Source organism: Pollachius pollachius, assembly GCF_949987615.1.
Source record: "Pollachius pollachius genome assembly, chromosome: 2".
NCBI lineage: Eukaryota > Metazoa > Chordata > Actinopteri > Gadiformes > Gadidae > Pollachius > Pollachius pollachius.
This window is the reverse complement of record NC_136935.1, coordinates 13,298,691-13,326,634: the sequence shown is the minus strand read 5'-3', so window position 1 is coordinate 13,326,634 and position 27,944 is coordinate 13,298,691. Positions and strand designations below refer to the sequence as shown.

Genomic DNA, 27,944 nt, shown 5'->3' with positions numbered 1-27,944 from the left:
ACAAATAAAAAAAAATCCACCCCAATTCTTGGTATGATCAATAATCTAGTCTTATTGGTTTTGTATGGCTTTTTACTGACCCTGTGCAAATCCTATCTGTCTAGGTGTATTTATAGAAAGACCTGGGAACCCAAATATATTTTGAAATGGAGCTTTGAAAATGGTCACCCCTTTTGAACATAGACCACATAACGCAAACGGCCCAAATGGTTTGGTTGAAGTGAATGAGGCCCAGTGTCTGTGTTGCGGTCAGTCCATGTACCCGTGTACGAGCGCTCCCTATCCTTGCCGTTGAGGTGCTTCTTGGAGCCCGCCGCCTCGTCCTCCACACTGGCGACGTAGTCCAGCAGCCTGGACACCAGCATCACCACCCAGCTGATCATAGGCACGTCCAGCACGCCTGCACACACACACACACACACACACACACACACACACACACACACACACACACACACACACGGAGGGTTAGGACCAGGACCGATACCAACCGTGATAACAGGAGGGAGCAAGAGAGCCAGGATAACATTGGTCCAATAGGAAGGCTGTATTTGGGTAAGCAGCCTTCTGCATTTTGGATGGGAGTCGTCCTACAGGTAGACTGCCAGCATTAGGGATCAAACCCTTAACCTTTCTTCTGGGAGTTGAACAGCGTAGATGTTGTTTCACAACGTTTGAGAACAACTGCCGTGACCACGAGACCACTCTTCCCCACATCCTCTTTTCATTCATGGGGTACAAAGGATGGATGGATTGAGTTCATATCCCTAAGTTGAGGGGAAAGGCCTGGTTTCATTTTGTCCAGAGGTGATGCGTGTCCCAGGTAGCAGTGCTCACCCTCGGTGCGTCTCTGGGCGGCCGCCAGGGGCTGCTGCAGGGGGGACAGCAGGGAGTCCAGCAGGTTGAGGAGACCCTCCAACACCCCGCTGTTACTCAGGGAGCGCTGGCCAATACAAGACAGTAGCATGAACACCCTGGAGGAGGCAGAGAGAGACACCATGGATCAGGGATTGGTTCCAAGTAAAAAGGTACAACGAAAACGATTGAAACAAAAAGAAAATATATATATATATGCAATTTTCTTTTTTACATTCAAGTTAGAATCTTGTTAAAGGCACCGAGACATGGAAACATCAAACAAACTTTATGGATTTTTAAAAAAAAAAGAATTAAATGTTATCTCAAAGCAAAGTAAAAGCAATCAATATATAAAGTATACAAAAAAAGCTGTGTGTTATATGTGCTCCCAGATGTCCCTAAACTTCTGGGACTAAAACCCAACTTCACACACACTGCCCTCATGCCAGCCTTCCCTCCCTCCTTCACACAACACCCACAGCCCCTTCCTCCTCCCACCCCCTCCTTCCTCACACCCCGTCCTCCCTCGCTCGCACCCTGCCCCTCACGCCCTCACCTGTCCTGGGGGAAGACGAGCAGCTGCTCAGAGTTGTAGAGCTCCTGCAGCACGTTGGAGAGGAACTGGCCCCACCAGCGCTCGCCCCCGCACAGCTGCACCAGCAGCAGGCCGGCGTGGAGGCGGATCTTGGGTGTGCCGCTGATACACAGGTGCTTGAACAGATCCTCGCACGCCCTGTCGTGGAAGGTGCTCTGCAGCACCGCAGGCACTGCGTGGCCTGGGGGTGGGGAGGTAGGGGGAGAGAGGGGGTGGAAGGAGGGGGGGGGGCAGGAGGTAGAGGAGAAAGGAGGAGGGTGTGTGTAGAGAGGCGGAGAGATGGATGGTAGGTTAGACGGAGGGAGGAGAACAGAGTACCAGTATTACAAGGTTAACCCACCATGGAAAACTGTGTACATATAGGCAATATACCATCTATATATACACACACAAAAAACTATTTAGAATAAAGTTCCTGTTGAAATGTGTCTTTGAACCCCAGCTCACCGTTGTTGGAGTGCAGCAGGCTGAGCAGCGTGTCCAGCAGGTACCGTATGACGGTCCTGAGCTGCTCCGTGGAGGAGCCCTGGACCAGCTCGTGGGCGTCGTGGTGGCCGCCGCCGCCGCCGCCGGCCCCGGGCGGGACCCTGCGGCCGGCGCCCAGCGACACGCGCAGCCTCTGCACGGCGTGGTGCGCCAGGTTGAGCTGCAGCTGCAGCTGGACGCAGTCCTGGTGGGCCAGGAAGACCCGCTGGTCCTCCTCCACCGCCTTGTCGGGCTTGCGCAGGAAGTACTGCGCGTTGTTGGCGCTGTTGAGCGGCGGCAGGTCGATGTTCTGCAGCAGCGTCTCCAGCCGGTGGCACGCCAGGTTGTACCTGCACAGGGGAGGGGCGCGGCTTGAGGCGGCCAGTCTAGGGGCCGCCGGTGAACAGACGATACGCTAAACACACGCGTGGGATGAGCGGTGTGCGGCGTTCAAATTCAAACAGGGTTCTCTTTCCTGACATTGGTTCTGTGGTCACGCTGCGGGATTTATACTTTTATACAAAAATACACAACATATATAAGTAGTAAATTAGTACATCAAATATTGGATGATTATAAACTGTACATTTGCTCTATTGTGTTTTGTAAATGCACCCTTTATCACAATAAACAAAATCGAGATTAAACACAATAAATTGGGGTAGTGAGAGGCCCCTTACCTGCACTGGATGTCCTCCTGCAGGGCCACCATCATGGCCAGGTGCTGGTCCACGTCAGGCTGGCCCGCCGCCTCGCTCTCCCCCCTCAGGGGGTCGTGGAGCAGCTTGAGCTCCGTCTCCCAGGGCAGGATGTAGGTGTGGCCGTAGTAGAAGCCCAATGGGATCTTGGCGCGGGCGTTGGTGCTCCCGTATCGGCCAATCACAGTGATCTGGGGCAGGGGTTGAAGAGAAGGGTTAGGGTAAGGGTAAGGGTTCACATTGGCAGAGGTTCTTGAATAGGGAGAAAAATGTTATGATTATTTCTTTGAGATAAAAAGAATGAACCGTATAAGAAAAAAAAAAGTTGAAATGATTCCGTATTGAATTTGAAAGATATCCAAAACAACTGTGAAATGTGTGTAGACACCGGAACATTAATTATGGAGCAGGTGGGGGGGGGGGGGGGAGGCATATTGGGCATGAATGATGGTATACGGGGGACAACGGGAAAAAAAACCTAGTACCTCTCAACTAGGAATCAAACACCCTTACCACTACACTATCGCGATTCAAAGCAACTACTGAGCATTTCAAATTTGTATCTCATCCAACACAGATCCGGGTTAGCACCGGGCCGGGTTGATAACAGCCCGGCTGTTGGTCACACACACACACACACACCTTCATGAACCTGCAGACAGGGGGCGGCAGAAGGTCGTGCAGGATCAGGGAGTGGGTGCTGATGTCGGTGGCGACCACCAGGCGACGCCCGTCCACCTCCTCGCCCAGGGTCCAGATGTCGATGGACAGAGAGGCCAGGTCGGCGCAGGTGGGGATCAGGGCGTCGGTGAGCAGCACGGGGCGCCCAAAGTCCAGCGTCACAAACCGACGCGCTCCTGGTGGGAATGGAGGGGGGCGAGAGATGATGGAGGTGTGGGTGAGTGAAGAGAACACGGGACATACGTTAAATTAACCTGTAATGGTCCATTGAGGAAGAGGTGGAAAATTGCCTGTTTAATCTCAATCTTGTTTTATTATGGTGTTCTATTTGTATTAACGCATACTTCAAAAAACATTTCTATACATTAAGAATAAGATTGTTTTGCTATAGTTGTATAAGCATAGTATTCATACACAATTATGTATGCAAAAGCAGCACTATTCTATAAAAGCATTCCAAAAAGTCAAAGTGATGCAATCTTACCAGAGTGCATGCGCTCTATGATGATGGACTGGTGTGGAGGGGGCTGCAGGAAGTGGGAAGCCTGGGAGATAGCCAGTGCTAGACCACTGCCCATAGAGCTCTGCAACAACAGCGGGGATTTTGTCACACAAATATTTCATAAAAAATACCAAGTTGACTCTACTATCAAAATAAATGAATATACGTTTGTGTTATTATTGCTTATTGGCTCAATAATCAGCTATCCTAGTCAAGCTCCCAACTGTACTGACAACACTTCCAAGCTGGCTAACCAGCCCGCTCAGTCGTGCTACTCACCGGCTTGCTCTTCTGGCTGCTCTTGTTGTGTGCCACCAGGTTGACGGGGCCCGGTTCCATCATGGAGCCAGGGAACAGGTGCGCCAGCTCGGCACTGAAGGCCGCCGACACCGCCTCGTTGGGCGGGGTGAGGGGCGGGGTCATGAAGAGGGGCGTGGTCTTGGGCGTGGGCGGGATGACGTCCGAGGGGTGGATGAAGAAGCCCGGGGCTGAGACCGGGTTGGAAGGCACTGAGTTGTGGATGGGCCCCACTCCGGACGCAGCCGCCGCTGCAGACGTGGTCTGGTGCAGCTTCGCCTCCAACTTAGCCTTCTGCGGGCAACACGCACCGAGAGTTAACTACAAGCTAGGGATTAGTAGACATCACCTTGGCGTACCAAGAGTTAACTATGTAGTAGCTAGTTAGTCCGTCGGCAGTTAGGAACATCCAACTTGGCCTTCTGTGGGCAACAGTCAGCGAACGTGATAGACAACAGTTTATCACTTTGTCGGATGCAAATTATTTGCAGATTAAACACCAAGCCAACAAACACTAAGTAGGGTAAACGGCGCACGTTCAATAGCCAACAGGGAAAAACATAAGCTAGTTCAAAGAATGTTAAAGCAGATTCTTCAGCTATTTAATTAACGACTACACTTAAAAATATATTTAGAATAAGACAATTTTTAATTCATCCCAGGTGTGTAACGAAATGTTAATGCTTAATTAAAGTGAAAGGTTTTTTATTAAGGTAATTATTCGATCACAGCCTCCACCCTTCAAATGTCAACTATTCCCTTCTAGCAAATGCAAGGGTTCCCTCGAGTAAACAGATGAAACGGTGCGCTGCCCGTTGGGCCCCTGACCTGCTGCTGCAGTTTGAGCAGCTGCTGCTGCTTCTCCTGCAGCACCTGGAGCTGCTGCTCCGCAGACACCATGGCGTGGGAGAGGGACTGCAGCGCCACCTGGGCCGCGGAGCTCAGCGCCGTGGACGCCTCGCCCACCGAGCCCGTGGACAGACCGCCCACCGCGGGGGTCACGCCGAACGTACTCACTGAGGACAGAGGGGAGAGGAATGATCAATAACCAGCACAGAAATAGGAAATCGCAAAGCACATTCGATCACACCCGATGGAGGTTTTGATAGGTTCAGGTGAAAGTTTGATACGTATTTTCGACACGGGGGTCTTTCAATGCAAATAACGCAAATAAATGGTTTGACAAAGTGGGAAAGTAGTTCTTTAACATGGAAGTTGTGGTTATCAACCCCATTGCTAAAGAAAATCACTCAGAAAATCGATCTGACTCATGTTTGTGTAACACCGTACACAAACTGGTCCCTGAACACGACTTCTAGTCGTGTTCAGGGACCAGTTTGTGTACGGTGTTACACAAACATGAGTGTACGGTGTACGGTGTACAGAGATTTGCAGGAAACGCCAACTACGTGCTGAAGACCAAAGTCTTATACAAACCACTCAGCGATTTAAGGGTGTGGAGCTGACCTGTGAACATGCTGGCGTCGTCGCGCTCCACCCGGGTCCCGTCGCTGGTGGAGATGCAGCTGAAGTGGAGCGGCTCCACCTCCAGCAGCCCCGTCAGGGCTGTGAAGCTGCCCTCTGCGGCTGCTCCTCCGCTCACCTTACCATTACCTGACACACAATCACACAGATTAACGAAAAACATGCACACACATTAACACAACACAAATTAACACAAGCACACACCATGCAAAACACATTAACACAACCAGACCCCATACGTAACCACATACACATGGCGTACACCACCACACATCAACGCACCCCAACCCGACTCATCCTACCTGAGAGGATGTCTGAGAGGTCGATCTCGTCCGACTGCACCCCGGTGCTGCTGTTGAAGGCATTCTTACAGGATGACCCACTGACCTCCAGGTCAAAGAGCACGGGGTCAAAGGGCGAGCTGTACAGACCATATCTGTGAGGGGGGTTTAAACCAGAAGTTCATTAACACGGACGGCAGAGACAATAAACCACAAAACAGCTAAAGATGGTTTTAGGGTTTTAGTGTATTGGCGACGTTCAACTCCCATCCCAAAAATAACTTTAATGTCCGTGATGTAGCTGTAGGCATCCTTTACGCAACTCTAACCCCTACCTGCTGCCTAATGACATGTATCTGAATTCACAGTTTTCCACTTTAGATAAAAGCCTCAGCAGAATGACAAAAATAGTTGCCTGGTCCCTTTGCTCTGGGAACCATGCACCCACTGACTGGCAACTAGACTAACGACAATAACATAATGGGGATGTTTCGCTTGAATCAACCAACTTCTTCAATTGAAGAAGAAGTGCGACCAAACTCATCCTCACTTGAGGTCTACCCAGCGGTAGTGCCTACCTGGTCTGCAGCAGCGCCTCTAGAGGCGTTAGGCGGTCCTGCAGCTTGCGGGACACAGCAGTGAGCAGGGAGGCGCAGGCCGTGCTGCAGCTGGCCAGGTCCTCCTCCTTCACGTAGTTCAGCAGCACAAAGTACCAGAACACTGAGCCTGGGAGAGAGATGAGACCGATCAGTATAGTTGTTTATATTCTACCTCCTTTGTACTTTGTATTTTTTTATCTTATAATACAGTTATTTTTAGATTTCCATTATTTTATCTACAAAGTGCATGTTGTTATCCTTCCCTCGTTTGATTCATTAACTGCTTTGGCAATGTAAATATTTATTGACAAAGCTCTTTTTAATTGAGAACTATGAATTAAGAGACACAGAGAGACTGAGACAGAGGCCAGGAGAGGAGGTGGAGGCAATGTTAGCCTACATACCGTGCTCTCTGAAAGTGCTGTGCTCGAATGTGTACAATGCAGTATAAATAAAGGGGCCTTGTAGTTCCACCTAGCCTAGGGACTCACCGCCTGTCGCCGCTGCAGGGAGGAGCGGCATGTTGTCCAGAAGAGCCTTGAGAAGGTCTGTGCCGAACCCCTGTTGACTGGGGTTCCCTTTGCCGTTGCTGAAGCACGAGTTGGAGAAGAACACGTTAGGTCCTCGCAAAACTGCAAGTTTCACATTGTGACTACCAGTCAGGTGATTCGATTAAACATGGTCATAAGATGCTTTGATTCCGGATGGCTGACACACAATGCTAAGCTATGAAATGTAAAACTAGAAGAAATGCTCTTGATATAATCAACCCATAACATCATTTACGTACCTAATACACAGTGCAAGAAAGCGCGCACATTTGTGCGCTATACTACGGCCGGCCTCGAAGAAGCAGACCCTGACGATCTCCGTCAGACGTTTCCTCGTCTTGGCCAGCAGGCCCTCCTTTCCTTCCCTCAGGCTGCAGGACAAGAACGGGTCACATGTAGGAAGGTTTTGTATGAGTTCATGAAGATCAACGATTTGAGCTTAAAAAGGCTCGTGAGTAGTAGGAAATGATTTAGGGTTCCAAGTGACCTATGGAAGAGGCTTTAAGACTCCAAGAGACTTTTAGATAAGGTTCCAAGTAACCTACGGAACAGCTTAAAGGTTCCAAGCATCCTGTGAAGCCATGTTGAAGGGTCAAAGCAGCTTGTGGAAACACGTTGAAGGTAAGTAACCTTTGGATTTGGCTTACAGGCTCTGAAAGAACATTTCAGTTTCACAGTTCCAAGTGTCCTGTTAAAAGGTCCCCCCTCTAAAAGCAGTTTAGCATACAGGTTTTCATCTCTCCATGTGGCTTGTTCTGTGGGTCGCAGGGTACGGTGACCCACTAGTAACACCTGGTCTCTAGGGGGTGGGTGGTGGTGATACCTGGTCTCTAGGGGAAGGGTGGTGGTGATACCTGGTCTCTAGGGGGTGGGTGGTGCTGAAACCTGGTCTCTAGGGGGTGGGTGGTGCTGATACCTGGTCTCTAGGGGGTGGGTGGTGGTGATACCTGGTCTCTAGGGGGTGGGTGGTGCTGATACCTGGTCTCTAGGGGGTGGGTGGTGCCGATACCTGGTCTCTAGGGGGTGGGTGGTGCCAGTACCTGGTCTCTAGGGGGTGGGTGGTGCCGATACCTGGTCTCTAGGGGGTGGGTGGTGCTGATACCTGGTCTCTAGGGGGTGGGTGGTGCTGATACCTGGTCTCTAGGGGGTGGGTGGTGCTGATGGTGGTTCTTAGACTCACCTGCAGGAGCCGTTGGAGTAGACTCCCGCCAGCCAGCACAGGATGTCCAGGATGAGGCTCTGTCCGTGCTCCGTGCCGGGCCCCTCCTCGGCCCTCTTGCACAGGGCGCTCAGCAGCTTCTCGTGGAAGTCCAAGAACTGCAGCATGGCACAGCGCTGGACTCTAGGGGGCGCACAAGTATACAAAGACATGGTTGGTTTGATTTCGACCAAAGACAGGGGGACTTCTAGGGGCATCCTCGATAAAGATTTTGCATAGTCAGTCTTATTGTTCAGGCCAGACCCATCGTCGAATCAAAAACAATCCTATTTTTATATATAGATGCGGCTCAGTGACGCATAATATATATGGGGCTTTTGCTTGGTTTGAATGCTTGAAAATTATCAAGGGGACCAGAATCATCCACAGATGTCTGTGGACGAGGTACAGCGTATCCGCTAGACGACCACCCACCTGAACTACAGGTTCAGTTTTCACGTTCATGTCATCTGCATTCAATTTCAAATTGCGAAATTGTACACATTATGGATAAGGATAGGGGGACATTCAGTGGCGTTCTCATATGTTAACTATGTGACTAAACTGCATGCCACGTTGAGGACAGGAATTGGTTGTGAAGTATGGTTCCAGGAGTTACTGCCAAGGCGTGCGCCAGGTTTAAATTTTTCCAACTCACAGAGGATATGGTCATTTAAACTAAAACAAATGAACCTATTAAAATCTTAATTACTGGTCTGATTTAATCAGGTCTTAAATCAAGCTATAATAATGTGGCCTGATGCATTATACACAGCAACAATCTTTTATAAATCAAACAAAATGTCTGGCCACTGCTTTCTGAAGCTACTACCATATATGGGCTGTGGTTTCTGGCACTGCTAACATATATGGGCGGTGGTTCCAGCCATTTACTACCATATTATGACAGTGATTCCTGCAGTTTTCTACCATATATGGGCGGTAGTTCCTTCCGGTTGCTACCATTCATCAGCATTGGTTCTCACCTCTCTTTGGGTATTGAGGTCTTCTTGAACCTGCGGATGGTGACTGACACCTCCTGCAGCAGGTCACAGCCCCGCAGGCTGTCAGGCTTCTTGCAGGGGGTCCCTGGCTCTGACTTTGATGTGGAAGCCTTGTCCTACACACAGAAACAAAGACACAAACTTAGCCAAGCTATACGAACCTGTTGAAATCTCCTAAAATACATTGTTTTTAAAACCAAGTAAGCAAAACATACAAAAAAGATTCATTTCTTAAGATGAGCAACCGTAAGAATAAAAGCTGATCAATAAATCCATCCCTATGCTGAAAGTCGTGGAGACTAGATATTCCTCAGCTCCACCTACTCAAACCTGCCTGACCTGGGCCTATGGTTTATCTCCGCCTGCTTGCCTTAAAGGCCTGATCTTAGGGTTAGAGTCACCCTGGTCCCCCATCTTAGGCCCACGGCCCCCTACCTTGGAGGCCTGCGCCCTCTGCAGCAGTGTGGACAGCGAGTGGGTCTTGGTGCTGATGGGCTTGGCGCTGGGCATGCGCACCACAGGCCGCGGGCTGTCTTCGGCACTCTTGTCGCTCACCGCCTTGATGTGCACCAGAAAGGAGCGGTACTTTCCCCCCGCCATGCCTACACACAAACCCAGAACAGACAACGTTTAAGGGGAGACCACAAAATGCAGTGATATCCATATAAAATACACACAAAGCACTTGGTATATCCATATAAGACACGCACAACACGCACAACATCCATACGCATAACACTTATTATTTCACACAGGCGCACGCATGGTTTAACACACTTTCATCACCCAGAACTACCCTGTGGTTAACTGTGAGTTTCTTGAATAAACCTCTTGAAATCCAACGCACAAAGTACTACGATTAAGAACGCGGTTTGAAGCAGCAACAGGTGCAGGATTCAACCTCATCATCCCATGAAAGAGGACCTGATGTGCACGTTACCTTTGACCAGCTTGGGGCTGGTGAGGCTCAGCATGCCGGCGTGTCCGGAGAGGTCCAGTCCGCTGGCCAGCCACACCGGCCCACACAGGATGTCCTCCTTGTGGTCCTCTAGGAAGGGACACAGCATGGAGCCTGTGGGGGAGAGGGGAGCAGAATGTGTTGGGAGGAGGAGAACACAGTGGGTGGAGATCAGTGATCACCAACCAGGGGAACGCCCCGGATGGAGGTACAGGAGCAGTATATGCAATTATTTTGCATTATGTGAATACACCAAGCTTGAACGGGGAGGGGGGGGGGGGGGGTGTGAATCATTGTCAGGGTTTATATCACACACACAGTCCTTACCTGGTGTGTCCTCCACATCCATGAAGTGCATGTCCTCTGAGAATTCATAGAGGAGGGGCTGTCCGTTCCTCTCCCCATTTGCGTGCAGTGCGTGGGACAGGGGGAAGGAGATCTGTCTGTCCACCGCTGTCTCTGAGGGAAGGACGGTCAGACAGAGTTAGAGTAGGGCCCAGGCTAGGAGCAGCTTATGGTAGCAACAGAACGAACTAAGGTGATACAAACAACTATGCTGTGGTGTGTTTTGCGTTTGGCATTTCACCAATTCTCTCGTTACCGGTGAGGTTGGGGTAAGGGTAGGAACGCACGATATGCACAAAATATGATATCCCAATATTTTTTTGGCTGAATGGCGATATACGATATATATCTCGATATTTTCTATAGAGTGGGTTAGATGGTTTTTTTGTAAGTCAAAAGCCACATGTGAGATGTTGCAAGCAGTTTTATTAAAACACGTGATTTTGTATCGTTATCTTCAACAAAATGGAACACTTTGAAGGTTACACAAATAGCCAGTTAGAACATTGGTTGTGCCATTAAGGAACTTGGCTGGTACATGTGCAAAGTGCTAGAACGTTAAATTGAATGAACATGTTTAAAAAAAATAAAGGGAACAGTTTTTCATTTTCAAATAATTTCGATTTGGCAAGTTGTACCTTGGGTCAATTGCTTGAAGCAACTTTTTGAATCCATCCTTGACCACCGTTGCGACCGGGACCGTGTCTTTTGCGATGTGGTAGGCCACCGCTTTAGTGATATATCGCCACTTTGCAGTTTTCCTGTCATATGGCCCACCACGAGTGAAGGAGTCTTGCAAAAGACATTGTTTCGGGGCAGAAGAAGCTTTCGTGGCCGGTGATGCAGCCACGGAGTTTTACGCATTCCTCATACTGCACTTTGTGCCGCTGCTCTAAATAGTGGAACAGATTTTTCGCGCTTCCACTTTTAGCCGCAAAAGTTTTGCTACACTCTCTATAGATGACCTGCAGCTGCTGCTCATCTGTTTTTTTAAACCCGAACCATTTCCATATTATGGAGCCGTTGTTTCTCCTCTTTGAAACAATTTTGTCTCCCGCCGCCGTCTCGTTTTCTTTACCGGTATCCTCCATGCTTGTTGTGTTGTGAGAGGGCGGGAATGAGGCGTCTTTGCACACGGCACGTTCGGAAGGACAGCGTGGGAGGGGTCGCGCTCAGTCTCTAAGGCAAACACAGACGCTTGAGGCGGAAACTTACCATTTTAACGCATATATCGATATAAACGATATTGTCAAATCTTGTATCCCCTAAGGGCTGCAACTAACGATTATTTTAATAAACGATTAATCGATGAATCGGATAAAAAAAAGAAACATTTGTAATTGCCGCATCTTTATTCAAAAACTGAACATTACTTTAAATTCACAGTGCAGACTGAAGTGTAAAAACACCAGGTTATTGCTCCAACGTCCCGGAACTATTAAAAGTAATATTAAATGATAGAAAAATAAAAAAACATAACTGGGATAACAAAAAAAAAACATACAATGTATGATATACATTTATATATATACAATATATAAGGGATGTCCATGGTTAACCGGTCAACTGATGAGATCTTTAACCGGTAAATACTAACGGTTAAAAATAAATTAAATCATCTTGATTTCTCTCAGATGACAGGAGATCGTTAATTTTTTTTGATATTGATACCATTTTCGAGACTCCTTTAAATATAACTTGTATTATTGCTTTAATTGCTGATAAGATGATCATAGTTCAAGATAGGACGTTAAACAGGTCATAATTCCATTTTTACTATCTATTTTATATTGCTGGGAAAACAGGTTTTTGCCAAAATCTCAAATTTCTTTTTTTTTGTGTTGCATTTGAACACATCAATCATATTACTGAGCCGACCTAAACACATCACATTTGACACTGTTTGCGATATTTTTTAAGCTAACTAGCTCTATATCCTGCCGATTTTGGATTTAAAAATTGGATTGCTATTTTTAACTGACAGGACTTTCTACACCGTCCGGTTGTGTGATTACTACCGCTGCTTTGGATGACTGTTGATGCACGCGGTGCAGACTCTGAGCCCGTCTGTACACCGTATGCAGCAGCAGCAGCAGCTGACAGAGTTTTCGGTTGGACTAGACGGATACTGAGTTGAAGGAGTTTTTTTAACCCAAAGACAGTGAAGGTACAACACCTTTATATAGGCCTACAGTCCAGTGTTAAGATATGACCAAAATACAAGCTGCGGTCGCTCACACTAAAGCTCGCTGTGGGCGTGCATGAACCATGAACCAACCAGTCGGCGGCTGGCTTCATCGCGTGACTCAACGAATCGATGACCAAATTCGTTGCCAACGCTTTTAGTAATCGATCTTTATCGATTATATCGATTCGTTGTTGCAGCCCTATATCCCCTTGGAAATTATATCGATATATCTTACATAGCCGATGTATCCTGCAGCCCTAGGTAAGGTTAGGCTTGTTTTTGGGTAAGGTAGAGTAGAATGGGAGTTATTTTGGAGTAAGGGTGAGGAGTTGGGTTAAGTGAGGTGGGGATGGGGTTATTTTGTGGTATGCGCAAGGTTGAATGTGGTTTGTAGGTAGGGTGGGCTGGGGAAAAGGGTGGGTTGGGGTTTGGGGTGGTTGTTGAGTTGGTGTCAGGGTGGAGTTATGAGTAACGTTAGTGGACGAGCAAGGTGAGGCGGGGGTAATGTTGGAGTTGAGGCGGGGGTAATGTTGGAGTTAGGGCGGGAGACGGGTCCTCACCGCTGACTTTCCCCAGGCCCGGGGCCTTGTTCTTCAGCAGGGTGACCTGGATCTGGGGAATGTTGGTGATGTTGGGGTTCATGAGGAACTTGAAGTCCACATGTCCCACCATGCAGGCCTTGGGCAGGACCAACTCAAACACGTGCTCGTCCCAGCTGGAGCTGCACAGAGGAGAGAAAGGAGGGAACACACACCATGTGTGGTCACGGGATGCTGGATCTGACGCCCGCTGAACAGGTGTGAGAGCATGATGACATGAATTTCTAGATTTATATAACACCACTCAGAGTTGAATCCCAAGAACCAGGGTTAGAGAGGCATCTACCTGTCGCTCTGCAGCTTCCAGGTGCGTGTGTGCTGGGCAGCATCTCCGTGGTGCTGCTGGTGGAGGTGCTGGGGGTGTCGCCTCTGCTGCTGCTCCTGCTGGACCTCCACCCAGCAGGGGGGCACGGTGGCAGAGAAGCGGGGCGTCAGCGTCTCGAAGCGCGTCAGCTCCACCAGGGAGCTCAGGCTCTCGGTGGTCGGGGCCTGGTCTACCAGGAGGTCTACTCCTGGGGGGAGCAGGAGGAGGCGGAGGAGAAGGAGGAGAAGAGGGGTAATGATTGTGTCAACATTTGTATTTATCACTAATTTACGTATTTTAGCAAATAACTTACTTCATCGACCAAATCCATTCCAATTTAATAATTTCAGTCTCCTTCCCCACAACATTTAGAAGACTGAGGACCAATGGTGGGCTCCTACCTGTGATGCCAGGGCTGGAAGGATTGGAGGAGGGCTTGGACCCCTCCAGCAGCTGTTCAACCCCTTTAGACAGGGGGCCGTCGACAAACATGTCGCCGTCGTCTAGGTCATCACACACACCTCCAATTTGAAGGAAATGAAGTTCTCCACCTGGGCAGGACGGCGGTTAAGAAAAGATCGACTGGTGAGAAAAGATAGGCTTAAAAAATGTAGCACTCGATTGGCATATTATACATTGCGTATAATCCATATTTGTTAAATATGTATTTTTGTTTGTTCTATTAGAATATTGGGTACATAGTTGGACACATCATGGCTATTCGAATGAGTATTTTTTCACTCTTATAATGTCTTGCTTTAATTGCGCTGTAGTTTTTTGCTGCTGTAGTACGTGCAGTTCCATTCAGAGATAAATAAAGTGTCATTTTACAGCCCTTTCGAGCCATCGCGCAGGCGGCTCAATGAGCCGGCCTCTGCGAGGTCCTCACCTTGTGTGCAGGCACACAGGCGGTCGGTCCCGGAGCAGTACGTCACAGAGACGAAGGGGTCGGTCTCCTCCGCCGAGCCCTCCTTCTTGGGGGGCTCCACCTTGGCCAGGATCTCCAGCGTGGACAGATCCAGTATCATAATGTACCCGGCCTGCGTGGTCACCACCAGGTGTCCCAGGCCCGTCACCGCCGCCCGCCGCCCCTCCTTGGGGCTGGACGCGGCGGAGGCCGACGGCCCCGTGAGGCTCTCGGCGGGGGGCGCGCCGCAGGCCGTCCACGCCGACGAGCCCCCGGCCCCGAAGCCGGAGGAGACGCCCTTGGCCCCGCCGTGGAGGCCCTCGTCGGGGGCCCCCTCCTCGCTCTCGTCCTCCCGCCCGTCCAGCACGTCCGGGGGCAGCAGCATGAGGGAGGTGACGGCGTCGCGGGGGTCCCGGATCTGCTGCACCTTGACGGGCTCCTCGTCCAGCGTGACGATGCGTGTGGAGTAGTTCAGCTTGTAGAGCGCCAGGTAGCCGCCGCCGCCGCCGATGCCACCGCTCCCCAGGGGCCGGCTCTGCTGCTGGTGGTGGTGCTGGGGGGGGGCCGGCGGGAGGATGAGCGGTGTCTGCGGCGGCGAGCAGCCCTCCACCCCGTTGGCCAGGGAGGGGTGCGCGGGCTCCGGCGGCTGCTGGCTGCAGAGCGCCGAGTTGAGGCGGTTGAGGTTGTTGAGCGCCTCCACCTGGTTGATGGCGCTGAGGCTCTCCACGCCGCACGGCTGCAGGCCCACCAGGAGGTGCACGCCGTCCCAGCACGGCGTGATGGAGTCCACGTACAGGTTCTCCTCCTCCAGCTGCCTGGGCAGCCGCAGACACTGCACCAGGGCGCCGGGCCGCGGCGGGCCCGCGCCCGGGGGGGCCGCCAGCGGGCTCCACTTGTCGCCGTGGCCGTCCAGGCCCGCCAGGTTGGCGGCGGCGTCGGCGAACTGCTGGATGTAGGTGATGGGCGGGTCCTGCAGGAGCAGCTGCTCGTGCGTGTCGAACTCCATCTCGATGATCTGGGGCACGGTGAAGCCCTCCTCGTGGAGCCCCTTGCTCATCAGGTTGTTCATCTGGGCGAACACCTTCCCCGAGGACTTGGCGTCCTCCGCCTCCTTGATGCTGTACAGCAGCAGCACGGGCATAGTCCTGCGCGCCGAGGGGGGCGGGGGGGCGGGGGAGCCCCCCTCGGGGTGCGTGGCCGGCAGGGGAGAGGGGGGGGCGCTGGTCTCCATCTGCACGGGGCTGCCGGGGTCCTGCAGGGGGCCGGGGACGGGGCTTTGAGTCCTGAGAGGGGGACAGTCGGTGGTCCGGCGAGCCGGCGCGGGGCCCGCCGTGGGGGAGGGGGCTGCCGGCGGGCGGTAGCTGAGCAGGCCGCCGGCCAGCAGGCAGGGGAAGGGAATGTTGTGGTGGTCCTGGAATTTGTCCTTGGCCTTGTCGTGGCCGTGGGGCTTGTTGGCCTGCTGGCCCAGCGAGGGGTTGGCCCCCAGCTCCTCGAGGTTCTTCACCGTGTCCTCCAGCACGCTGGCCACCACCTCCCACTGCAGCTTCTCCGGCTGCTGCAGCACGCTGAGCGCCGTCACCCCCAGACTCACCTCCATGCCCTCCCGCTGGGACGCTTGGCCTAGGGGCAGAGGGAAACCAATACACTGGTTCACAGGACGCTGTTCATCTTCTGGGTTACAACTTTGGCTAGGACTACTGTTCTGCAATTTTACCTCAGAAGGGAAAATCGACAGACTATGACTTCCCATTTTTAGAAAAGAACTTGATTTAGCGTACCTGTTACCGACTCTGATCTGGAATGCTCTTCACTGTCCGAGTCCTCCAACTGGTCATCACTGGAAAAACAACACACACACACACACACACACACACACACACACACACACACACACACACACACACACACACACACACACACACACACACACACACACACACACACACACACACACACACAAGGGGCAGACATTAAAATGTAATAAAGATAGGTTTCATTGTGCAGGGACCAAATATCACTGTGGTGCATGTGTGTCACTGTTTCCTTGGTGTGTTAGGATCTTAGCTTCAGTGACTTTGAAAGTTTTTTAGGAACACAAGTTGGAGTCTTGGCTTCGGCACATTGGTATTGTCTTAGCATCAGTGCGTTAGCCTCCTCGTGCCATCAATTTGTTGGCATTTTAGCTTCCCTGTGTTAGCACCATTTTATCATGCTTAGATTTCTATCGTGTTAGCTTAAGTGGGCTGGCATCTATGCATCAGTGTGTGAGCATCTTGGCTCCGGTGCGTACTGACCTGTCTCCCTCCAGCTTGGGGAGGTCTGAGCAGGTGGAGGACTCCTCCAGCCAGGCCAGGGTGGGCCTCCGGGACTCTGTCAGCATCTGCTGGTTGTGGTCGCTGCCACTCTGGACGATCTGGCTCAGGATGGCCGGGTCGTACGGGTTGATCTCAAACTTCAGGTGCACCTGGATCAGGGTTATGCAACAGTGTGTTCACCAACAGACGTATCAAAATACAGCCAGAGATAGTTAAAGTTAAAGTCATTGAAAAAAGAGTTAGACACAGGCAGGTGAACTCAGACGGACCGATGCCGTGTCCTACCCTCATCATCTTGGAGACGTCCCAGATGCAGATCTTGCCCCTCTTTGTGGCGGCGGCCAGGAAGTGGGGGCAGCTTCCGAAGCCGTAGCAGGAGATCTTGTCTGCGGCGTCTGCGCCGCTTGGGAACTGGGCGGGGCTGGTGGCCAACGTGACCGACAGCGGCACGTTCTGCGTGTGCTCACCCTTCACGAACGGACAGTTTGGGGAATGTCGCTCGTGTTCAGACCTGGTGGGAGAAGGACGAGAGGCAAAGGGGTACATCTATGAGAGAGGGGACAGTCTGCAGTGGTGGTAGACAGACTGTGAAAGAATATTATGGAAAGTAAAAAACAAAGTGCTAAACTTAAGATTTGGACAACCATCAATTGTTGGGTTTGTATTATTGTGGAATATGAATACTGAGGGGCAACTAGTTTGGCGTTAGCCATGTAGCTGATCATGCTAACCCTACATGTTGAACAAGTGCCTACACAAGGTTAAAGGTAAAGTCATTCGCTAAAGGAAAAAAGTATACGCTTAAGGGGGAAAGACATTGGCCAAACGATACGAGTACATGGTTTCACATGGCTAAAGACATCGTCTGAAAGAAACCAGAGATAGTGGTGTGACTGACCAGGGTTCATCTGTGGGCTCCCAGCAGACCAGACAGACGCTGCAGGTGAAGCACATGGCCCGGTCGTCACCTGTAGAGGCCGGCTGCAGGGGAACAGTGGTTATGAGGCCTTTCCACCACGATCAGTGACATTTTTTAACAAATCCTCAAAATACACATTTCATTTTTATCAGGTAATATGCAATCTTTTTGGATTTCCAAAGTGATTTCCAATGCATCGTTTGTATAGCTGCCCAGCAGGAAAAGCACTTTAATTAAAGTTTGATAGATCAATAAAGATGCCTTTAATGGATTTTAACCAACAGGCTGGAAACATCACCACTCAACTCGATTAATCAATTCTTCAATAAATTATAAACCAAAACCAAAAGCACTCATTGGGTGAATTAACCGTTCAGGCTATATACGTGTTGGGGGCTCTGGAGAGGGGTACCTGGTGGTAGAAGCCAGCCTGGGCCATGGGGTCGGGCTGGGCCCAGCGGTACCCGGCGTGGGGCCAGGACGTGAAGGTCTCCCTCCGGTTGGCCTCACTGTACATCAGTGACCTGCAGGAAAGCACACACACTTTTTATAAGCTTTATTATTGCAATCATTATGGGGACAATTTACACAATGTCGATAAATATCCCGATATGCTTAGGATTGAAAATCACGATTGAAAACAGTCTGACGGTCATTACGTTGAAGTATATGGAAAGCATTGTCTGGGACTAAAATTAGTTTTCCTTTGTCAATGATGTTTAAAACCTTACACTTGATTTAAGGGAATATCTACTCATTGTAATTAATGTAGACATAAATGGTATCTTCATTTCCGGACGATACAATACCATTCAAAGACGAAAAACGGTCAAATTGAATTATTAGCCAGCCGTATTTAATGGCAAGGACCACAGTATTTCCAAAAGAGATAGAAAGTTATCCTGAATACAAAGTGACTTACAGTGAGGTTTGTTTTGAGTCATGTTATTTATGTGAAGGTAGGGTTCTGGCTTAAGGATGCCTAAATGTTAGACATTAGACAATGATGTTCAACCCCAGAATCATCAGTAAGAAGTCAAACACCCAAACCTAATCCTGCTAGATCATACTAGTGTTTCCCCTACATGCAGCAATCCAGCAGTGATGCAGTGCCACTGCAATCAGCCAGGAACAATTTAAGTATTTGAAATAATGTTGGTCATCCTGAAATGCCATTATTTTTCACACACACACACACACACACACACAAAGCGAAACGTAAGAGTGACTTAACACATTTGGTTGTGTAAAAAGGAAGTAACAGTATTCTGAAACCCAGATAATGGGTTGGCTACATATTGCACTGTTGTATTGTTATGAGGCCATTTCTGTTGGAATACATCCGAGCCCTACTGGAATCAGTGATCAAATTTGCTGATAACTCTCTGCGTCCGCACACAGATGTATATTACATTTACACGTACATATCAGCACCGTGCAAACACACCGCACACGTGCTCATCCAACATAGTGCGCCACACACACACACACACACACACACACACACACACACACACACACACACACACACACACACACACCACTGCAGGAAAAAAGGTGTGTCAAATTACTGACTACCACAATAAATCCTCCATTTCATGTCAGAAAGACTTAAAGTTAAAATGTTTTGACCTCACCAACAATCCACTCCCAAGATTTCATAAATCAATAGAGTTGAACCAGTATCTCAAATGATCAAATCAGTGTACTTTTGATGTATTTTCAAAAAGATTCCAGGATTGTCGGGCGATCTTTCCGACAACGTAACATCGGACGGAGCAAGAATAGTTGAGCACACCAATGCGCTGGTCTCAATCTCTTGTAGTAAAGCCTTCATAGTAATTCATTCAACATTATATTTACAGTAAACTCCTTTAAGGGGGATGTCAAACTCTAATACAGTAGTACTTAGTACCTGCATAATTGAATACATCAGACAAATGGACAATAGAAACCCCAGAACAATGACGTCAATAGTCCAACCAGCCCATGAGATGATGTTGTTCATGACTCTGTCGCAACGCGCATATATATGCGGATATATAGCAGAACTCTGTTATATTAGAAAAATTGCTGAGTTTCACGGTATAAATAACCTCTCCTAGGCGTTAGCATTTATTGACTACACCGAAGAACCTTGACTCAGCTTACCTAAGGCAGCTACCCATTATGTGGACAACTCCCGTATAACAGCCCGACAGTCACAACCATTTCTACAGACAATAGTCAGCCAAAAACATCTATGAACACAAAACTGGTTACGTTCATTTAAGATCCTGATGCATCCAGGCACCACCCCCCCAACATATTCGTGGTGCAAGTATTCAAAGCTTGGTGCAGGTAGAGAAGGGGTCCATCATGTGAGCAGTAGTGGCTCGCTCATGGGTCACTCATAAGATGGCTGGTATTCCTAAACCTGGAGGGATGGGGGGCTTACCTGTCTACAGAACGACCAGGGCCCACCCCCAGTTCGGGTCGGGCGCTGGCGAGGAGGTAGGAAAGGCGGTCCATGATGGAGGAGGCAACGGAGAGGGCCGCCACGTTCTGGTTGATCTTCTTCAGCTCGTTGACCACAGCGCCGGCCACCAGCCTCAGGACATGGTGGGGGAGGTGCAGGGTCACTGTGGCCCACTGGTGAGGGGGGTGGAGAGGAAGGAGAGAGGTTATGACCTATGACCTTCACACAGCATGGACCAATGCCGTAATCGGCCAACCCTTTTTAAAAGGCACCGTTAAGCTTCCAAGTAAAATCCCTTCACATTACAACATGCAGAGGATACTGTTGAGTAAGCAGCGGCAGTTCCCCCCACCCCCGTAGCCCAGATGCCACCCAGAGGCTGTACAGTAGCGATGCCTGAGAGGTCGGCTGGAAGTTAAACGCTAGATCCATCTACAGGGACACGAGCCAAGACCCTTACGGCAGCGCAGTCTGGGGTCTCTGCCAGAGGGGGGGGGGCAGTGGGAGGAAGCACGCATACAGAGACAGTACAACACAGGCCAGCATGCAGCACCCTGAATTGGTGTCCCGGCAACACAAAACATCGACAGATGTGGAGAAATGAATGAAATGCTTAGAATATATTATTGAATAAATACAATATCTATATATATCATGGACAAATTTGGTATTATAAAGAACAGTGACTGAGTGTGTGTGAGTGAGAGAGTGGACGGGGAGCATAGGCCCTTCAGAATGAGGGATTGGCATCTTGCTAATTGTAGGGCTTCTAGGTTGAGCCGCAGCTGAACGTACGTCGAGTGCACAATTAACCGCATTTAAAAACACATTCTTGATCCATAAATGTACGTACGCAACTCATTGTGTTCTGTCAACAACAACGAGACAAGCAGTGGCAGAAATAGAGAGGCATAGAGCTGGTAAAGAGACAGAGACGGAGAGAAAGGGTGCGAATGAGAGCCAGGGTAAAGACAGTAAGAAGAATAAGAGAAGGCTGATAATGGTGATAATTCTGAGGGGCCAACAGAGAGAGATTGAGAATAAACCTCTCTTCTACTCAACACAATGAGGGACACAGATCCAGGACTCATGAGCATAATTTAACTGTGCCGGTAGCCAGCATATAAGCACTGACAGGTGGTAGCCATCCTGGTCAACTGAAACTCAAAGTGAATTAAATTCCAAATGTGCAGTATAATATGTTAATTCTGCACATTATCATAAACAAGATACTGTATCTTGGTTGTGATAATAAGAAATCAAAGAAGTACACATCTTAAAAACAGAGTAAGCTGTAAGGACAAATTAATTTAAAATGATACAAAGAATATATATTTTAAAATACGAGGTGGCTCTTGCAAGAACAACTTAACATTCAAGACTTCAACTGGGTGAAAAGCAGATCACTTCATATACCACATGATAACATGAGTAAGGGCGCTGGGTGCTGTGGGAAGATGCGGTATGGTCTCTTCCTCCCTGAGAAGGGTGCATGCCTGCGGCTGTCTCTGTGGGAGATGGACAGTGGCCCTAAGAGACAGCGGCTCTGCTTGTTCCCCGGCCCCAGCCAAGCTATTAATATGCTGCTGTGGTCTGCAGAGCTGGCTTACTGCAGTCAGGGCTGCCTTCCTAGCGCTGCTGCGAACAACGAGCCGACACGTGCATGCTAGTGCACGGCGCCGGGGGAGATGACAACCCACTCGCTATGACACGGCTCTTCCATACACACACACACACAAACACACACACACACACACACACACACACACACACACACACACACACAAACACACCTGCGCTTGTGATGAATGCACCTGCCCACTCCATTAAGACATTCTCTCCCTCACACGCACACACAACCTTCCTCTCTCCATCATAATGACAGAAGGGCTGCACCTCTGCTGCCTGTTGGCCCCTTTTCTTTTTGTGCTTGACGCAAGGTCGCTAGGCCGCTACCTAGCCTGTTAGCTTCCCCTTCTAGCCTGGCATGAGGCAAAAGTGCATGACAACGCAGCTAGCAAGAGACAGGGCACTGGAACAGCCACCACAGCAGATTAGATGAGCAGAGATAAAAGGGGTTTGGGCTTGTTACCCATGCTCCTAAGGACAAGGAGAGACTTGTGCAGAGAAAGTGAAACTGCAGATTGAGTTGTATAAGAGTTTGCAAAATTCAGGAATTATTCTAATTGTTGTGAAGATGTATGACATGGTTATAAATAATGAATGTGTCCGAGAGCCTACTAACCCCAAGGCTGTAGTGTCGCCCCAAAACTTGTGCTATAATTTTACTGTCATGTAATGCTACCATTATGCATTATCCATTATGGCACCTGTTGCACCCCTCACCATACCAAGAAGGGGGGGGCTCTCTCTGCATTCCTTCTCAAGGTTTCTTCCATGATAATTAAGCAAGTTTTTCCTTCCTCCTTGGAGGACATGGGTTTGGGGGATGATAATAATAAAATATGGCTTAGAAGCCTGTAACTGTGATGAAGGGTTATGCGAATAACATTGACTCGACTGATTAGAAGTGTGTGGGGAGAAGACAAGGTTATTACTAGGGGTGTAACGGTACACGTATTGTACCGAACCGTCGCGGTACAGGCTCTTCGGTGCGGTTACAGAGGTGTACCGCGGTTCATAAATGTGACGTGCATAGCGTTAATATAGCAAATGTAAAGGCTTGTTTTGCGATGCGGAATTTAAAACTTGAAGTCGGAGTTCCACCCGGACCGTTTAGCCAAAGTATACTACTCCGACTCCGTAATCCGCTCAGCAGCTCTGCGTCGGGATGTCGGATACGCAATGCAATCCGCCGCTCGATCTATCTTATATGTTGACTACAAACCATGTAAGCAGTGTTGTAAATAAACTTCCAAAGCTTTTCAAATCTTATTTGGTGTTTTATTGTTCCTGGTGCAAAGTGAACAATGTACAAAGTAATTAAGGTGCAAAGTCAAACCGAAGAAGTGATTCAGGAAATGATTTTGTTAGAGGACCAATCACAGCCCTTGCCGTCTCCGTTGCGTCAACCAATAGGTCCATGGCGTCGACGGATAGTTAAAAATATTGGATGCGCACGTAAGCTACGGAGAGGGTCTCCAACAGGCTCTCCGGCTATGGAGAGGGCTCTCAGTGTCTACATACAGCACTTTAACAAGCACACGCATTTGAAAAGGCACCATCCAGGTGTAACTATCACCGTTGTTGTGAAAAAAAAACTAACTGTACAAACCCAGCTCACAACACTATTTCAACAACCCCTGTCTGGGAATTTAGAAATGCAAATGCAATAACCAAGTTTATTGGTGTTTTCATTGCTGCTTATCTATGGGTTGAGAAACAAGCAGTTTTTTTAAATTTTCCCCTTAACTATTAACCGTACCGTACCGTGACTTAAAAACCGAGGTACGTCCCGAACCGTGACTTTTGTGTACCGTTACACCCCTATTTATTACCTAGCTTTATCTCTCAGCTCCAGCTTGGCATGAGAACCACTATCTATCCGATATTCTAGCTAGCCAGTTAGTTTCACTCTGTGTTTAATTCTGAAAGTAATGAAGTTAGTTTCACTTGCGGTTCTGTGGAGGGTTACAGTGAACATTGTACCAACAATGCGAAATTGAGATTCCCATGTAGAACTTGGGTACCCTGGGAAATCCCCCGGCGCATTAAAGAACGTTAATTAAAAAGGTAGCATGGGAAATATCCAGCGCTGCAGGCGGATTTCAGCTCCTCTCCCCAGTTACTTCCAGGCAGGGATATGATCATTGTACATGCGTGCACGCTATAGCATCTCTGACGGCAACAACAAATCCTAAAAAATGATTGCATCCCATTTCTGCTGTCGTTGCCGAATCCACTCCATTTGCCAACATGTCTGGACAGACACAACACACATAAAAGAGAAAGTAGCCTGTCTGGGTTCCTGACTCACCTTGGCTACTTTGTGATTGGCTGCCGTCTCGTGTGAGGTATTCTTCACACCCTCTTTGAGTTGTGTGATGAAGAGGTCGTAGCCCTCTGTGTTGGAGACATCGATCTTCTCCTGACACGCACACAGCATCTGCTGCGCCTGGACACAGAAAACAAACACACACGTTAGATAAAGATGTTAAAAGTCTGATAAAGTCTCAGGTTAGGACGACAGGCATAATGACCAATTAATACCAATGAAGTGCTCGATACGAATAAATAATTCAAAAACTACTACTTCTACTTTGTGCTCCCTTGTCAAAAAAATATTTTTCAAAATGGGAAACAATTATGTTAAGATCGTCCCTAAGTTTGCTGAGGTAACATAATATTATGTTCTTTCCTGTTTCCTGAGAAAGTAAGAGAAATTCTCTCCACAAAAAAAAGTGGAGCGCATCAAGCCTGCGCGCATATGCAAACACAAGGAGATTCAACCTTTTACTTAAATACTTTTTAATGTAGAGTTAGTAATTCAATTTATCAAGGGGCTTTATTTAAAGCTACAAAAAATAATACAAATAAATAAATAAATAAATAATTCAACGCAACTCTGACGCCCAGCTGGTAGGGGGGCAATGACGTCATCGTTGGCGTTTCAGGCGTCTACAAAAATCCGCATAGGTCCAGATATATTTGAAACCACCATGTGACATGGTTTCAGAAAAGTGTGGTTTCGGGCACCGGATCCACCGGATCCACCGGATCCGTCTGGATGGTCGGCCGAAACGCACAAGACTTACGCCTCGTGCCCACTGCACCGTCAGTCAAAGGACGTCGGAAGGCGTGGCTGACGTATTGGGGAGCTTTCCAGGGTCATCAGAGCCTGAGTAGTTTCACAGTGCTTACATTTGCATACGCGATCTGATTGGATGACGGATCCGTCACTGCCAAAAAAGTTGAACATTTTTCAACTTTTTGACAGCGCCGAAGGCTCCAATGGAGCGCACGGATCCACAATGCATTACGCGTCTGTCCCCATTCAAAGTCAATGAGGATCAGTCAACGGACGGATGCAGTGGGCACGAGGCGTCATGCGGTTTCACCAAAAAAATCAGCTCCGTGTGGACGGGGCCTAAGTCTGAAGACCGGAGACTGAGAATTTTCAGATAGTGGGCATGTTGCGGACGGGTTGATTAAGTTTTTCATCATCGCCATCTTCGATGTGTTGTAAACAAAGCGCTGCACCTTCTTCTGCATACTTTTTGCGTTCTTTCCTGCCTTCTACACAGGCGCCATCCCTTACCTAAAGTATACAGAGGATCTCAAATATGTGTGAGCAAGCCTGATACAGCTTATCTCCCTGTTGTGTTTTGCATGTGTGAAAAGGCAACTCCTAATCATCTTCAAACCGGATTCTTCCGAGTTCACCCTGAGTTCATATGCGAGAGGCCTACAAGTGTAGTCATGTACAGAGACAGTCACACAGTCCGAATAGCAGTAAGCAACAGTTGTTACATGATTACGCCCGGGTCCTCCAATTAGGACCGATCAGTTACTTTCAAGGGACCTTACTATATTCTGTCTTTAAATTAGGGACATATCGAACTTTCAAGGCTTTCTCCCTCTGAAAGTGCTGAAATTTCGTTTTTTGACTTTAACTGTTAAGTAAGACTGGTGTCCCAGCCTAATACACGGGACAGTATTTGGGCATGAAAAAAAGGTTTTACATTTCAATAAAATTACCAAAAAATATCTAGAGCATCTCATCCTTCTAGTGGTAACCATGGAGAGTATTTTTCAAGGAGGAGGAGGACAAGATTCATAACATATTGAAAAAAAAGATTTAAAAGATCAGATAAAAAAGTACACAGAATTGGTACAGGGTGCCTGTCGACCAAGTCTCTCTCCATGCCATCAGAAGAGTGATTTGAAGAACCAAATAAATGTTTCAATCCAAACTAGCCATGGGTGGTAGTTTGGATTGAAGTTTGGACTGTACCATCTGTCATTGATGGTACAGCATTCTGAGATTATTTTATTTATTTATTGTGATAACAACATGACAGAACAATACTTTTAAAGTTAATTTTTGCCATGCCTCAGCCGTGAAACATTGGTCGAAAATGTTTATTTTGCTATAGTTTGAAAAGATACGGTAAACGTGAGCCAGGACGACTGTTTCGTCCACATTGCCACATGCTAGGGCAAGTGTTCAAGTGCTCCTTGTAGAACCCAGTCACGGTCATCACTATGTAAGATGATGCAGAGCTTATCTCTTCTTTTTCTTCTTGTGCATTAAGAGAAAGAAATCTTTAGAGCTTTGACTGACATGGGGACGTGAAGAAGTAATTCTGTTTTTTATCTCTAAGCTTCAAAGTACATACAAATCTAGCAATCTATGTTCAATGCTGATTGACAGTGATTTTAATAATGTTAGCAATGAAATCACACCCTATATCTCTTCAAAAAAAAAAAGAATTCTGGCCACAGGAATCATACTATAAACACTCCAAGAAACTCTCCCACTTAATTTTTCCCAAGATTAACAAGAAAAGGGGGATTGGTGGGGGATGATTTCGCTAAAATAATATATGATAACATTGATGGAACACTTTTGATATTATTTGGAGCGACGAGTTAGCATGTCCTCTACAAAGAGGTGAACATTCATAAACAACGGCGGCTTCATATTGATCAGACATGTGTATTCATTCATTCAAACAAACAACTACAAACTCCCCCAAAGAGGAAACAAAATCTGAATTATTTTCTGTGTGAAAAAAACATTGTGGGTAGGCCATTAGTGTCTACGTCAACATATCATACAGTCTGGGGGTCAAAAAGCCACCTTAGGTAGGCTGTGCGTGTCTACATCATCAAGTAGCATCTAGAGGCCACCACCGTAGATCACACGCACCAATTAGAATCACTGACAACAATAAACAAACCAGCACCGGCATAGAGACCCTCCCAATATCTGCCTATCAATGACAGCTCCTCAGCACACAAGAATAATCAATCTTACTTCTGTGACGGGCAGCTCCAACTGGACCATGTCCTCTGGTTTGGAGGCCGGTGGCTGCAGGGCGGTGTCCAGCAGGAGGATGCCGTTCAGGTCCTTCCTGCACCCAACCACATAGTCATCCACGAAGAGCACCTTGTCAACCGCTGGGAAATACTGGCACCGGACACGACCACCGGGTTTGGCTGAGAGAGAATACATAGAGAGAGAACAGCAAACATTAGGCATAAGGTCAGAGCTATTTGAGTGTGGACGTTAGGAGAACAGAGGCTGCGTGGGCAGGATAGTAAAGTGAGTGTTCAAGATTCTGGGTTCAAACCCCAATGTCCTCAGTCTAGAGTAGTCACCTCGAGCGAGATGCCCTAACCCCTGCCTTACTCTTTACTTCCATGGTAATGAAACAACTCTCTGCAAGTGACTGTGGAAAATAGTGAACAAGTAAATAAATAGTAGTAACATAACCATTGGATTGGCTTTTGGTCTGATACTTGCAATGCAACATTGCAATGCTTTAGTAACTCCAGAAAAGCCTTTTTTATTTTTCAGACTTAAAAATTATATTAGGTTTGAAAGTACGACTCTTCGACTTGGGATACACATTTCTTTAAGACTTTCATTCTTCCTGGTAAAAGGCCAGAGCTGTAACATATGTAAACACATCCACGTAGTAACTATGAGAGTTCATAATTATAGTCTGAAAACATAACAAACAAAACTCACATTAGCCAACACTCCTTAGCTCTAGGGCCTAAGCTCTCCCAAGAATAAGGTACAGTGAATATTGTACCGTGAATAAAATA

General features: G+C 48.2%; 1 protein-coding gene across 7 annotated transcripts in view; it reads right to left on the bottom strand.

Moving 5' to 3' along the window:
* birc6 (baculoviral IAP repeat containing 6) overlaps nucleotides 1-27,944 on the bottom strand; it is a 98,485-nt gene that overhangs the window by 68,402 nt on the left and 2,139 nt on the right. For 6 of the 7 annotated variants that reach the window (XM_079728940.1, XM_079728943.1, XM_079728944.1 and 3 more), the window contains exons 2-32: nucleotides 27,148-27,329; nucleotides 24,145-24,282; nucleotides 20,187-20,380; nucleotides 18,162-18,273; nucleotides 17,729-17,811; nucleotides 17,116-17,341; nucleotides 16,810-16,979; nucleotides 16,294-16,352; nucleotides 14,498-16,135; nucleotides 14,010-14,159; nucleotides 13,591-13,816; nucleotides 13,266-13,426; nucleotides 10,500-10,631; nucleotides 10,155-10,286; nucleotides 9,650-9,816; nucleotides 9,197-9,330; nucleotides 8,193-8,354; nucleotides 7,252-7,383; nucleotides 6,953-7,050; nucleotides 6,441-6,588; nucleotides 5,884-6,017; nucleotides 5,564-5,710; nucleotides 4,925-5,112; nucleotides 4,079-4,390; nucleotides 3,782-3,881; nucleotides 3,259-3,473; nucleotides 2,599-2,807; nucleotides 1,901-2,268; nucleotides 1,415-1,634; nucleotides 838-974; nucleotides 263-400 (exon numbers count right to left, since the gene is read on the bottom strand). In XM_079728940.1, the coding sequence (XP_079585066.1) occupies nucleotides 263-400; nucleotides 838-974; nucleotides 1,415-1,634; nucleotides 1,901-2,268; nucleotides 2,599-2,807; nucleotides 3,259-3,473; nucleotides 3,782-3,881; nucleotides 4,079-4,390; nucleotides 4,925-5,112; nucleotides 5,564-5,710; nucleotides 5,884-6,017; nucleotides 6,441-6,588; nucleotides 6,953-7,050; nucleotides 7,252-7,383; nucleotides 8,193-8,354; nucleotides 9,197-9,330; nucleotides 9,650-9,816; nucleotides 10,155-10,286; nucleotides 10,500-10,631; nucleotides 13,266-13,426; nucleotides 13,591-13,816; nucleotides 14,010-14,159; nucleotides 14,498-16,135; nucleotides 16,294-16,352; nucleotides 16,810-16,979; nucleotides 17,116-17,341; nucleotides 17,729-17,811; nucleotides 18,162-18,273; nucleotides 20,187-20,380; nucleotides 24,145-24,282; nucleotides 27,148-27,329 (6,612 nt within the window). The remainder of the gene's footprint in view (nucleotides 1-262; nucleotides 401-837; nucleotides 975-1,414; nucleotides 1,635-1,900; nucleotides 2,269-2,598; nucleotides 2,808-3,258; nucleotides 3,474-3,781; nucleotides 3,882-4,078; nucleotides 4,391-4,924; nucleotides 5,113-5,563; nucleotides 5,711-5,883; nucleotides 6,018-6,440; nucleotides 6,589-6,952; nucleotides 7,051-7,251; nucleotides 7,384-8,192; nucleotides 8,355-9,196; nucleotides 9,331-9,649; nucleotides 9,817-10,154; nucleotides 10,287-10,499; nucleotides 10,632-13,265; nucleotides 13,427-13,590; nucleotides 13,817-14,009; nucleotides 14,160-14,497; nucleotides 16,136-16,293; nucleotides 16,353-16,809; nucleotides 16,980-17,115; nucleotides 17,342-17,728; nucleotides 17,812-18,161; nucleotides 18,274-20,186; nucleotides 20,381-24,144; nucleotides 24,283-27,147; nucleotides 27,330-27,944) is intronic. The other variant, XM_079728946.1, reaches the window with a different exon arrangement.